Below are 14,570 nucleotides of genomic sequence, written 5' to 3' on the forward strand. Positions count from 1 at the left end.
GCTATGCAGATTAGCTTGGGGATGGGGGGGAGTGACAGTGACACTATAGAAAGAGAGGTTTCAGAGTAACAGCCGTGTTAGTCTGTATTCACAAAAAGAAAAAGAGTACTTGTGGCACCTTAGAGACTAACCAATTTATTTGAGCATAAGCTTTCGTGAGCTACAGCTCACTTCATCGGATGCATACCGTGGAAAATACAGAAGATGTTTTTATACACACAGACCATGAAAAAATGAGTGTTTATCAATACAAAAGGTTTTCTCTCCCCCCACCTCACTCTCCTGCTGGTAATAGCTTATCTAAAGTGATCACTCTCCTTACAATGCGTATGATAATCAAGGTGGGCCATTTCCACCACAAATGCCTCCAACACCACTTTCTACAAGCCATTACCCTCTGATCCCACTGAGAGTTACCAAAAGAAACTACAGCATTTGCTCAAGAAACTCCCTGAAAAAGCACAAGATCAAATCCGCACAGACACACCCCTGGAACCCCGACCTGGGATATTCTATCTACTACCCAAGATCCATAAACCTGGAAATCCTGGGTGCCCCATCATCTCAGGCATTGGCACCCTGACAGCAGGATTATCTGGCTATGTAGACTCCCTCCTCAGGCCCTACACTACTAGCACTCCCAGCTGCCTTCGAGACACCACTGACTTCCTGAGGAAACTACAATCCATCGGTGATCTTCCTGATAACACCATCCTGGCCACTGTGGATATAGAAGCCCTCTACACCAACATTCCACACAAAGATGGACTACAAGCCGTCAAGAACACTATCCCCGATAATGTCATGGCTAACCTGGTGGCTGAACTTTGTGACTTTGTCCTTACCCATAACTATTTTACATTTGGGGACAATGTATACCTTCAAATCAGCAGCACGCTATGGGTACCCGCATGGCCCCACAGTATGCCAACATTTTTATGGCTCACTTAGAACAACGCTTCCTCAGCTCTCGTCCCCTAACGCCCCTACTCTACTTGCGCTATATTCATGACATCTTTATCATCTGGACCCATGGAAAAGAAGCCCTTGAGGAATTCCACCATGATTTCAACAATTTCCATCCCACCATCAACCTCAGCCTGGTCCAGTCCACACAAGAGATCCACTTCCTGGACACTACAGTGCTAATAAACGATGATCACATAAACACCACCCTATACCGGAAACCTACTGACCGCTATTCCTACCTACATGCCTCCAGCTTTCACCCTGACCACACCACACGATCCATTGTCTACAGCCAAGCTCTGCGATACAACCGCATTTGCTCCAACCCCTCAGACAGAGACAAACACCTACAAGATCTCTATCAAGCATTCTTACAACTACAATACCCACCTGCTGAAGTGAAGAAACAGATTGATAGAGCCAGAAGAGTTCCCAGAAGTCACCTACTACAGGACAGGCCTAACAAAGAAAATAACAGAACGCCACTAGCCATTACCTTCAGCCCTCAACTAAATCCCCTCCAACGCATTATCAAGGATCTACAACCTATCCTGAAGGACGACCCAACACTCTCACAAATCTTGGGAGACAGGCCAGTCCTTGCCTACAGACAGCCCCCCAACCTGAAGGGAATACTCACCAGCAACCACATACCACACAACAGAACCACTAACCCAGGAACCTATCCTTGCAACAAAGCCTGTTGCCAACTGTGCCCACATATCTATTCAGGGGACACCATCACAGGGCCTAATAACATCAGCCACACTATCAGAGGCTCGTTCACCTGCACATCTGCCAATGTGATATATGCCATCATGTGCCAGCAATGCCCCTTTGCCATGTACATTGATCAAACTGGACAGTCTCTACGTAAAAGAATAAATGGACACAAATCAGATGTCAAGAATTATAACGTTCATAAACCAGTCAGAGAACACTTCAATCTCTCTGGTCACGCGATTACAGACATGAAAGTTGCGATATTACAAAAGAAAAACTTCAGAAACAGACTCCAAAGAGAGATTGCTGAATTGGAATTAATTTGCAAATTGGATACAATTAACTTAGGCTTGAATAGAGACTGGGAATGGTTGATTCATTATAAAAAGTAACCCTATTTCCCCTTGTTTATTCCTTCCCGCCCCCCCTCAGACGTTCTTGTTAAACCCTGGATTTGTGCTGGAAATGGCCCAACTTGATTATCATACACATTGTAAGGAGAGTAATCACTTTAGATAAGCTATTACCAGCAGGAGAGTGGGGTGGGGGGAGAGAAAACCTTTTGTAGTGGTAAACACCCATTTTTTCATGGTTTGTGTGTATAAAAAGATCTTCTGTACTTTCTACAGTACGCATCCGATGAAGTGAGCTGTAGCTCACGAAAGCTTATGCTCAAATAAATTTGTTAGTCTCTAAGGTGCCACAAGTACTCCTTTTCTTTTTGCGAATACAGACTAACACGGCTGTTACTCTGAAATTTGTAGTGATAAACACCCATTTTTTCATGGTCTGTGTGTATAAAAACGTCCTCTGTAATTTCCACAGTATGCATCCGATGAAGTGAGCTGTAGCTCACGAAAACTTATGCTCAAATAAGTTGGTTAGTCTCTAAGGTGCCACAAGTACTCCTTTTCTTTTTATAGAAAGAGAGATTTCAGTAAAACGAGGCTGCTCACTAAAAGGCCGAGATTCTAGCCTGACTCTGGGGAAGGAGCAGGTATGGTTGTGTGATTTCTATAAAATGAGGCAGCTAGCCAAGAGGGTCTCACAGTCAGAAGGAAAGAAAGTAAAACCCTTAGGTACCACAGAGATGCCACGTATGGAAGCAATACTAGAGTGCCAGAAGGGGTGAGTGCCCGGAACAAAAGGGAATCAGGAAGGAAAGAAGCTGATTGCCGTGGCTAACTGGCAGGGCTTGGGAGCCTATTTGAGCCAAAAGAAATCCTTCCGAATTTGGAAATCTGACCCTTGTGAAGCCAATCAAACTTGAGGCTGAGGAGGGAATATGTGAAAGGGAAATTAGAAAGGCTAAAAGGGATTGTGAAGAGCAAAAAGCTACATGTATGAAAACAAACAGGATATTATTTATGTATATCAGAAGCAAGATGCTTGAAAAAGAATCAGTAGGTCCACTGGGTCACCATGGACTAAAGGGAGCAGTTAAGGAAGACAAGGTTGTTGCTGAGACACTAAGGCTATGTCTACACTGCAATCCGCGGCTGGCCCAGATCAGCTGACTTCGGTTTGTATAGCTCAGGCTGCAGGGCTATAAAATGTCAGTGTATATGTTCCCGTCCGGCTGAGGCCTAGAAACCCATGAGCCAGAGTCCAGCTTTAGCCCTGTGAGCCAGAGTCAGCGGACATGGTTGCAGTGTAGACATACCCACTATGATTTCTTTGCATCAGTCTTCACTGCAAAGGATAGTGGGGAGAGAGACTTACCCGAACCTGCTCTTTTCTTGTACATTAGGGACTGTCAGATACTGAGGTGGCAGGATGAAGTGGCTAAGCTGTGAGCATATATATAAGATTCCCAGACAATTTTGTATGGCTTTAGAGGAAGAGTCATACATGGACTTTTCTCTACCGGGCACTTTCATTAACACAGCATACCTGGTGTGGGACCAGAGCATTGGTTCCACCCACTCCCACCCTTGCCCATTCACTCCCCGCTCATATATGCAGGGAAGTAGCAGGTGCTTAATGCATAAAGAAGCTCAAGACTGATTCCTCAGAATTTTTGTGGTAACTAATGACCTGAGCCTGCAACGTGCATGCTGGCAGAGCCCACATTCGCTTAGAGGGGAGCTTTCCCTGAGTAAGTTCCCCTTAATACTATTCAGATGAATTGAATAGCTTTCCCCAGGCTAAGGGTAGCCATTGTAGCTATCTGGCAGGGGATCTGTGAGCGTTTTCCCATGCCCTTCCTAGGGCTGGCCAAGGAGCAAACAAATACAAATTCATAAACATCTCAGACACATTTTTGTTTTGAAGTTTTTTTAAAACAATATTCATTTTTTAAAAAAATCACTTTTTTTTTGTAATTGAAAATTTTTGGTGTTTTTCCTTTTTTGGTTTTATCATTCAAAACACTTCAACCCACTCTGTCCATAACCTGCATTTCTACTATCACAGTGATCTTCTGAAGTTATCAGGGAAATTTTAAAAAGAATAATAACTCTCTATATCTTGGGGCCAGATTGCTTTGATCCACTGCTAAAAGCTAGATGGAAACAACAGACTCTCAGAACTGAAGCTTCAGAACAAAGGATACAATTAATTATTTACCACTGATTGGAAGTAGCTACAACAAACAGCTCCTTTCAGCATGGTACTAACAAAACCTCTATTTCTTTTTCATAACTTGTCTCTATACATCACCCCACAAAATCATATCTTTTGGAAATTCCATGTTATTTCCACTTCTATGTTCATTTGTTTAAATGAACATCATAACAGACAGCTAGATAATTGGGGCAAAAAAGTTTGGAGAGCCAAATATACTTAATATTTAGTGTGTGATTCTGACATGACACATTGGTGTAAATCAAGAATACCTTCACTGAAATCAGCGGAGCTATGCTGATGTAAAACAGATACAAGGCATTTAGGTGGCTAAAGAACCTATTTGTAGGTATTAGAAAAGACAAGTTATTTAACTATGCTGGCTGTAGATGAAAAAAAATCTTCATTCTATTAGAACAACCATGTACTCTTCACGTGTTAACATTACCTGCCTGATGAAATGCTCCTTTTTTACATGGCCAGAGATGTATCTAATAGAATCAGCAGCTTTTTCCAAAAAAGCAATCACAATTTTTTCTCCATCCTTGACTTGTTTCTGCTTCTTTTTGCCCGAGAGCTTTGATTTTGACACTGGGATAGTTCCTCCAGCCTCTGAAAAGGAATAGCGGTCCACATGGCCCTTCATGCATAATAGCCTAGGAAGCTTTTGAAGGAAGAGTCTTTTAACCCAGGGAGCCATAGGATGGTAGGTTGCTGAGGACCGATGGTGCACGTTAATAACGAAAACAGTAACAATAATTGATAGGGTTACAAAAATCATAATAAACAACAAATACTCGCCAATCAGAGGAATGACTTTGGAAGAAGATGGTATTATTTCTTCAATTACTAAAAGAAAAACGGTAAGGGAGACTAAAACGGATGTAGATAATGAAAGTTTTTCCCCTTCATCAGAAGGCAAATAGAACACCAGCACAGTTAGAAAAGATAATCCAAGGCAAGGGACGATTAGGAAAAGAGTGTAAAAGAGTGGGAGGCGTCTTAAAACGAAGGAGTAAGTAATGAATGGGTAGGAATGCAACCCATCCTTTCTGCTGCCTTTCATGCCTTTGGCATTTAGGATTTCCCACTCTCCATTATCAAAGAAGTCTTTCCTATCAACATTTTCATCTACTAAAATCAAGTCAACCATGTTGCCATCATAGGTCCAGGATCCAAATTTCATGGAACAATTCTGTCTATCGAATGGGAAAAACGTCACATCCATAGTGCAGGAACTCTTATAACTGGCTGGTGGAGTCCAGGTAACAAGCCCATTGTATTTCACTATGGCTTTGGTCATCAGGGAGCCTTCAAAACGTCCATCGGCACTGGGGAGAGGAGAAATAGGATCAGTTTCAGTTTTTCACCAGACCCAGCTCAGTCATTTGGATTTTCTGATTCCAGTTCTGTTTTCTATTCCTTTGAGATGTGCGAGCATTGACACAGTACAAGTATTGGGCAAAGAATTCCATAAATCCCAGCCGCTTTAGAAATCTGGGAGGAATCCCTCAGATGATGAGGGTCATGGCGGCCCTGGGCTTTATAAAGTGCTACTCTTTTCCTTGTTTAGCAGATCTCAACTTCTAGACTCCCCAGGTCTCTCTCCATGTGATGCCCCCACATGAACTATGGTCCAGTGGTCAGTGGAACTATTCAGGTGCCTGATGCTGGGGGGCAGCATGAACTAGTGGATAAATCATGGGACTGGAAGTCAGGAGACATTGATTCTACTGCCAGCTCTGGTGACCAGCATCAGCTGTCTGTAACTATGCAAGCTCTTCACAGCAAGGACTGTCTCTCACTGTGTTCACACAGCACCTAGCACAATGGGGCTCTGAACTTAGTTGGGATCAGTAATTCCATACCTCCCAATAGTCCTAGGTTTTGTGGGACTTTGAGATCCTTCACAGATTCATAGAGTTTAAGGCCAGAAGGAAAAATTAGATCACCTAATCTGACCTCCTGTATATCACAGACCATTACATTTCACCCCATTATCCCTACACTGAGCCCAGTAACTTGTGTTTGGCTAAGGCATATCTTCCAGAAAGGCTCCCAGTCTTGATTAGATGACATCAAGAGATGGAGAATCTACCTCTTCCCTTGGTAGTTGGTTCCTATGGTTAATTACCATCTCTGGTAAAACACTGTTCCGTGTTTCTAACTTGAATTTGTCTGGCTTCAGCTTTCAGCAACTGGTTCTTGTTATGCCTCTCTTTTCTAGATTAAAGAGCCCTGTAGTACCTGGGATTTTCTCCCCTTGCAGGTATTGTGTATACTGTAATCAAGTCCTCAATATTATTTTCTGATAAGCAAAACAGATGGAGTTCTTTAAATCTGTTAGGCACTTTCTCCAGCCTTCAGATCATTTTTGTGGCTTCTCTGCACCCTCTCCCATTTTACAATATCCTTTTAAAAACATTGACACCAGAACTGGATGTAGTGTTCTTACACTGGTCTCACCAGTGCTGCATGCAGCGGTAAAATCACCTCCCTATTGAGTACTCTCCTGTTTATACTGTCCCACTTTGACCTCCAAAGCCCCATGTACCGGTTGAAGCAGTTTCTGTCCCCCTGAGGATGGCTGTGCTTGGCTCCCTACTCCAGACGTTGCAACCTGGTGCACAGGCTCACTGCATCACTCCCTCAATTTTGGCCCAGCCACACCCCACCGTTGGAGGGCTGGGCCAAAGCTGAGTGGCACTGTGCCCTTGTGCACCAGGGACCAGGTTGCAATGCTTAAAGTGAGCAGCTAAGCCAACCAGTCCAACAGAACAGGAGCCACAGGAGCTGCTGTTGTGAGGTGAGTGTGAGGCGGGCTCACTCTCCTACTCCCCCTCATCAGGCCTCCCACTTCTCGGGGCAGGACTCACCCCGTTTCAGCCACTTGATATGTTGGCAGGTAGGTAGTTCTATGGTAATATTATAGGCAGAGCTGATAGGGCTTCCTATTATTAAGGTTGCTTGATACTTCCCATTGTAAGACCCTGTTTTCAGTTGCTTATAACTTTGCCAAACTTTGACCATTCAGGCTGAAATTTTCCAGGCCAGCTGACATTTCTGGGAAAATTTCAGCTAAAATGGCTCAGCCATTCCCAAGAATTATATTAGCGACAAATAGGTTGTTTTGCCCATGTTGAGAATCTAGCATCTCCATGCTGTGGAGCAGGGAGTTGAAATTTGGTAGGGCATACCCCTTTGCATCAGGGATGTGCCTTTGCTATTCCTGTTAAAAAACTGTCCACATTTGGTTATGAGCCTTTGAAAAATATCAGTTTGCACATGCTCAGTACAGACTTGTTAGAGCTTGGCTGAGAAATTCTCTGAAGATTCTGTCTGCACTGAGCATGCTCCAGCCAAAGGCTGCAGGGGCTCACGAGGACTTTTCTTGAAGTCACTGCTCCTGGGTGCTGCAGAGCATTGTGGTGCCAGGCACCAGAAGTGAAAATAGGGGGATTGTCTCTCTGGTGCCCACACCCCCTGCTGGGCCATGCAGAGTGAAGGATGAAACAGCCTGAGTTGAACACAGAAGGAACAAGAGCTGGAAATGCAGGGAGATTGGATGAGGAGGCTGGGGTGGGAGAGACACTGGCACTTGCTGGGCAAGGAGAATGAGGCAAAGATCCCGGAATGAGGAGGCTGGTCAGAGACTGGGATACAGAGTCAGGGAGGGGGAAGACTGGGACTTGGACAGGAACCCCAGAGGGGAAGACTGGGACTGGCTGGGTAAGGAAACTGGGACTGGGATGAGTAATCAGGGGGGAGGAGGAGATATGGGACTGGCTGGGTGAGGAGACTAGAACTGGGACAAGGAGTCAGGGTGGGGAGGGAGAGGCAGGATAGGGAGTGGCTGGGTAAGACAGAGGCAGAAGGGTCTGGGAGCACTAGAATCATAGAATCATAGAAGATTAGGTTGGAAGAGACCTCAGGAGGTGATCTAGTCCTCTCCTCCAGAACCTGAATGGAACTAATTATTCCTGAGTCTCAATATTCCTCAACTGTCAGCAAATAGCTATGAAAACCACTGGGAAAATGTCTGTCTCACACCTGCCTCCCCCAGTGGCTGCTCCTCACAGAGAATGACAACCTATTACTGCTATCAGTTCATCTGTTATCTCAAGTGGCAGAGGTCCATGCAGTGGAACTAAAGATTTCAACCTGCTGATGTTCCTGTGGGTGTCAATATGGTTCCATGTGATGGATTTTCTGTTTTTTCGAGTTGTTTTTTAAAAACAGGAAATTACAAGCAAAACTATGTTAAAAGAGTGTTAAAGTTGCAAAGTCACTGAAGGATGCAGGGGTCCTGTGGGGAAAAAATAGTTTGTGATCATGTAATTAATGGACTATCAAAAAAGCAGACTCACTATAGGGCCCTGTTACGGTGGCATGGACAACCTTCATTCTGGCAATTTCTAACTGAAGGGCTTGACTTTGCAGCCTTAGTGTTTTTTAATGTCTTTTTTGTGTGCAATAAATAATAATAATAGAAAAGTTGAGCCCATGTTTAAGTGCTTTGCTGGATCAGGGCCTAGGCTAGTGCACGATGCACTACTCAGCTCTACTGCACACTGGAGATGGTCAATAGGGTATAACAGAATGTGCTGATCTCATCTGCACCTGTCTCCTTTGTGTACTTATTTTGCTCCCTCCAGAACCACTCCCTACTATGGAGATTTCCTCTGTGCAAGTTTCAGGGTAACATGGTAGCTGGAATGCAGAGAAGAAACAAAAACATGCTCCAAACAAACTGTTTAATTCTACTGTCTGTCTACAGAAGGCACCTAGGAGGCCAGGGAAACACTGTGAAGTTTTGTAGCACCTTTAAGTAACATGAACCAAATTCTGCCTGGTGTTTTGCCCCTGTGCACTTGCAAGACAAGACATGGGCAAAGTGGGAATAAGGGGAGAGTCCTGCCTCACACAGCAGCTGATCCAGAGAGTGGGGATGGGCAATTGCTCCTTTTCTCCAAAAACCCTCCCTGGCAGAGTACCACAGGGATCATCTATTCTATCTCCCCTCTGCCACACGAGGCCAACTGGGAGTAGTAGAGAGATGCTACAGACTCTGCTCCTAGCAACAGGCTGGTGGTACCCAGCTGTGACCTGTGTTCTCCACGGATGCAAGTAATGTCAAACTCCCAGAGTTCAGATCTGGATCTGAACGCTCCCAGGATCAGGTGTGATTGGATTAACAATGACACATCAGGCCCAGGCCAGAACCACAAAGTGCAGGTCTGAATCCAAACTGCCCCAGAGTTTCATTCTTTTATTTCTTTGAATTTGTAAAACAGAATTCTAGGCACGCCCTGTCCAGTGCGTAATATGGACATAGACAAAGGACTGTGTCCCTAGACAAATCCATCTCAGCACACTCCCTGTTCACCAACCTTAGGGAAGAGAAGGGAAAGACGGGCTGTGCAGCCTGCCTGGAAAGTTAACAAATCTGGGCTCTGGCAGGCCAATGCGGGGAGCAAGTTCTGAAATGGAGGACCCCTCAGACAGAATGCCCGGCCAGCAGCTCCCTCTTGCTTACACTGTGGGAGCTCCATCCAGCTCAAGCGCCTCCACTGATCTCAGAGGGGGCAGTATATCACAAGGAGAGGATCTCTCTCCGGCAATCCTGTCCCAAGCTATTCAGGCCTTTGAATCCCACCCCAAACCTTACTGGAAGCCAGTGCAGATCACAGAGCACTGATCTAATGCGCTCCCAGTGTCCAGCTCCACTCTGCACCAGCTTCAGTTCCTGAGTGGTCCCAACATGTAACCCCAGGCAGAGTATATGACATTATATGGAGCAATCTAAGCCAGCCAGCATTCTAGTCCAGACACATTTCTGGATAGTCGCTATCTAACGAGATCCATGGTTAAGCCCAGTGCTAGCCAGCATGGCTGGAACTCAATGTTAGTGATTCACTGAATAAGTCTAAACAACTATCTGAAACCCTGAGCAATGAGCCTCAAAACGTGACGATCCTCATACTCACTTTTCAAACAAAACAATGTCCGGCAGCCACAGCGACTCTGACGGAACCCGGATCGCCGTGATCCCACCATAGTCCTCAGGATTCCAGCACAACTTATGGTCAGTCCATTCCTGCAATGAGCCAACAACATCCTCTTTCCATTCAGACACAACAGGCTCCCACCGCCAGATAGGTCATTGGGCCATCTCAGAGGGATTGTAATACACAGATGTAAACCCAGCACAATGGGACCCCAAGTCCTGATTGGAATATATGTATCACAACAACTGTTGTTGTTATTAATTTATTAATTATTATTATTGAAGTTGGTGGTGACCCCTATATTTAGGTTGTAACACTTTCCATTATAAAAGGATTCTTGTAACCTTTTCTTTGAGAAGCTCTCTCGCCTCCACTGTCTGCAAGAGGCCTGTGATATTGGACAGGGAAAATCCCTTCAGGACAGAGAAGTTCCTTTTCTTTATCCTGTGAAATTCTATTCAGATTTGGTCAAGACATGAAGGGTTAAAAATCACCATTTTTTCCTTCTCTCCCTTCTTTCCCTTCAGGAAAATGTCGGCAGGCTGCCAAAATCACTGAACATTCCCAGGCTGGGCTCACACCACAACCAAAACAGCAGCAGTAACGTGCATGGAGAACCCCAGTCAGCTGCCAGGGTGGAGAGATCCAGGCTGATCCCCTGAGCCTCTTCCCTGCCCCCTCCAACCTGGCACATGGGACCCAGCATCCCAGCCCCCCTCTGGGGGAATTGTATGGGGCAGGAGCTCCCTCATCTTCCAGAGCTGGCAGGAGAATGCAAAGCCCGGCTCCACCCATAAACCCCCGGACCTAGTACACGTCCCAAACAACTCTCCCCCTCCTTGGGGGCCCACACAGGGTAGGAGCCCCCACCTTCCTGGGTGGGAAAGAGAGTGAGTGGCATCAGACTGCCTGTGACCACCCTATGAACCCAGCACATGCTGCCAATGGCCCATACTTCCTCCTTCTGCCATGTACTGTAGTTAGTCCTGCAGCTCAAGTGGTAACAGGCTGTGTTGCAGAACTGAAGTCTTGGGGTTCAAACCCTGTAAATGATGGAGGGGTGGGGTATTACAGGCATGCAATAGAAATGTTTTTTTACCTTTGTCCTTAATAAAAAACTAAAAAATTACATACGAGAACGACATTAAAAGAACGTTCTTTATCCAAGCACACCGAAGTTAGGAAATGCCAGATTTATGGCTGCCTGTGCCACCCTCATTCTCTTGCCTGAGCAACCCACATACATTACGATAAAGTCTTCAATTACATGATCACATACTGTGTTATCCACAAGACCCCCCTCATTCAGTGCACAGGATAGATGACCAAGGGGGCTGAAGGGGATTGTCAAGGTTCCTTCCCCACTCTGAACTCTAGGGTACAGATGTGGGGACCTGCATGAAAACCTCCTAAGCTTACTTTTACCAGCTTAGGTTAAAACTTCCCCAAGGTACAAAATTATTTTACTCTTGGATTTCCACTGCCACCACCAAACTTTATCTGGGTTAACTGGGAAAACGTAGTTTGGACACGTCTTTCCCCCCAAAATCCTCCCAACCCTTGCACCCTACTTCCTGGGGAAGGTTTGGTAAAAATCCTCACCAATTTGCACAGGTGACCACAGACCCAAACCCTTGGATCTTAGAACAATGAAAAAGCATTCAGTTTTCTTACAAGAAGACTTTTAATAGAAGTAAAGAAATCAACTCTGTAAAATCAGGATGGTAGATACCTTACAGGGTAATTAGATTCAAAACATAGAGAATCCCTCTAGGCAAAACCTTAAGTTACAAAAAAGACACACAGACAGGAATAGTCATTCTATTCAGCACAGCTCTTTTCTCAGCCATTTAAAGAAATCATAATCTAACACATACCTAGCTAGATTACTGACTAAAAGTTCTAAGACTCCATTCCTGTTCTGTCCCCGGCAAAAGCAGCATACAGACAGACACAGACCCTTTGTTTTTCTCCCTCCTCCCAACTTTTGAACGTATCTTTTCTCCTCATTGGTCATTTTGGTCAGGTGCCAGCGAGGTTACCTTTAGCTTCTTAACCGTTTACAGGTGAGAGGATTTTTTCTCTGGCCAGGAGGGATTTTAAAGGGGTTTACCCTTCCCTTTATTTTTATGACAGGGATGCTGGTGAGTTCATGTTTTAGGAGTAAGTCAGGTGCAGGCCTTGCTTTCCGCACTGAGCTTTGGCACGATTTTCCACCTCCTTGCTTTGTTTCTTTGGTTAGCTTTGTTAACTTTGGATCACGTGGTGCGCAGTCTGAAGAGCTGGGGATATGAGCAATTCTCACAGTGAGAGAGACTTTTGCTGCTGTATTAATTATTTATGGGGGTTTTTAGGTTGCCCTGGGAGATTGCAAAGAGAGAAGAGAGAACTAAAATCAATACCAATAATAACAGCAGCTTTCGGTAAAAGTTCAGGAGACAGGGCCTAAATAGCCCCTGGGTTTTCCCAGAAACATCCTGCCTGGTACTTGCTGATTGGTTATGGATATCCGAGAATGCAACATTCTTTGGCACCTCACATACTAGGGATATGCAGCATTTGCAATGAGTCTGCCATTAGGGATGATGCCCCACTGATATCCGTTGAGATTGCTGCTACACAGCTCATTCTCCTAGCCTGCGGCTTTGACCTTGTCACCCCTCTCTTTGTGTAAGGGACTGTTGGCCCCTTACTAAAACGCAGTGGGGGTTTTTGGTTGGCTAGCTCCCAGTACCAAAAGGAAGGGGAAGGGTCGACGGGAAATCAGGACCTTGAGACTGAGAGTCCCCAGGAAAAATGGGGAGAGACCAATGCTCCAGGTCAGCCTGACTGACAGGGCAGGCAGGCTAATGATGGAGTCGCGGGGGTTCTGAATTGCCTGGAACAGAGTGGGGCTGAGCTAAGGAGAGAGCAGGGGCCCGAGCTGAGTGGGGAAGCAGGGCTGCGCCAACCAGAGAGAACCACAGAAGCAGCCCAGAGAGCAGACCTGTGCTCGGAGCAGAGCTGCAGCAACCAGAGCCAGAGAGGTGAGAGAAGCAGCCCAGGGAGCTGGAGGCAGAGCAGCAGCAGTGCTGGGGCTGGAGTTGGGGCTGGAGCTGGAGTAGTCCGAAGCCGGGTGCAGTGAGCAGCTGGGGACAACAAGGGGGGACCCTGGGCAGTGGGCCCAGCACAGGGAGATGCCCCCAGCCAAGAGGCCTTGCAAGCGAGACTGGGAGGGGGCCTGTAATCCCAAACTGGGGGGGCTGATGCTGGGAAGAAGGGTCCTGCCACCTAGAGCCTGAGGGCGTGTGGAGACCACCAGAGCAAGTGTCCGACCCGTGGCATCCCTGCAGCATAGCCAGGGCCTGGGCAGGAGGCCTGGGACTTGTGAGGAACAGACTGTGAACTGCCCTGATATCCCAGAGACGCTGGTTGTGATGTTCCCTGCCACAGGGCAGGGTGACAGGTTTTCCTTTAACCTTTCCCATTTTTTCCTTATTTTTTTTTAATTGATTGCTGTTTAATAAATTGTATTTGCTTGAACTGTATTTAATGATCAGTGGGTCAGGGAAGCCCTCAGTGAAGAGAGAGTACCCCGGAGTGGGGACAACCTAGCCCCTGTCCTAGGTGACCACAGCAGGGTTGGGGGTCGAGCTGCCCAGGAATCCTGGGCCCAGCCTTGTTGGGTTACGAGGACTCTGTCACACAGGAGAGTGGAAGGGGAGCCCTCAACATCAGGCAGGCCTCTGAGTAAAGGAAGTCGGAGCGAGGACTCAGATCCTTTCACTAGCCCATTTCCCCAGGGTAGTGTATAAGCCAGGAAAGTTTCCCACAATAGCAGTACATTCCCCCACTTACAGTTGCATCCCTCCACTGGCTTGCTCTTCTCTACTGCACAAATATAAGCTGCTTGTCTTCGCTCTCAAGGCCTTCACAGTCAATCCCCACCTTACCTATCATCTCTCATTCACCATCAAAATCTCAGCTCCCATCACCAATTGTCCTGTGATGCCAGCCTCCTTTGCTCACTTGTTAAATTTTCAAACAAGCCCCTGCATCCTTTCTCCCATGCTGCCCCTCACACCAGGGAGAAGCATCCCCAAAACTAACTCATCTGCCTCCTTCAAACCCCTCTTTCAAACTCTGCTTTGCTGTGTTGTCTACAAAAAACTTGACAGTGGTTAAGCGATTAGGGTGCTGATACTACCTTGTACTCCCCAGTCTGTCTGAATCCATCTGTTGTCTCTTGTCTTACAGACTGTAAATTCCTTGGGCCAGAGACTGTATTTTTGCTCTGGGTTCGTAAAGTGCCTAGTGCAACGGATC

At 46.1% G+C, this 14,570-nt stretch overlaps 1 protein-coding gene across 1 annotated transcript in view; it reads right to left on the bottom strand.

Moving 5' to 3' along the window:
• CHRNB3 (cholinergic receptor nicotinic beta 3 subunit) overlaps window positions 1–14,570 on the bottom strand; it is a 40,288-nt gene that overhangs the window by 3,317 nt on the left and 22,401 nt on the right. The window contains exons 4-5 of the mRNA XM_027825497.2: window positions 10,245–10,354; window positions 4,706–5,588 (exon numbers count right to left, since the gene is read on the bottom strand). Coding sequence (XP_027681298.2) covers window positions 4,706–5,588; window positions 10,245–10,354 — 993 coding nt within the window. The remainder of the gene's footprint in view (window positions 1–4,705; window positions 5,589–10,244; window positions 10,355–14,570) is intronic.

Source organism: Chelonia mydas, chromosome 5, assembly GCF_015237465.2.
Source record: "Chelonia mydas isolate rCheMyd1 chromosome 5, rCheMyd1.pri.v2, whole genome shotgun sequence".
In the NCBI taxonomy this organism is placed as follows: Eukaryota; Metazoa; Chordata; order Testudines; family Cheloniidae; genus Chelonia; species Chelonia mydas.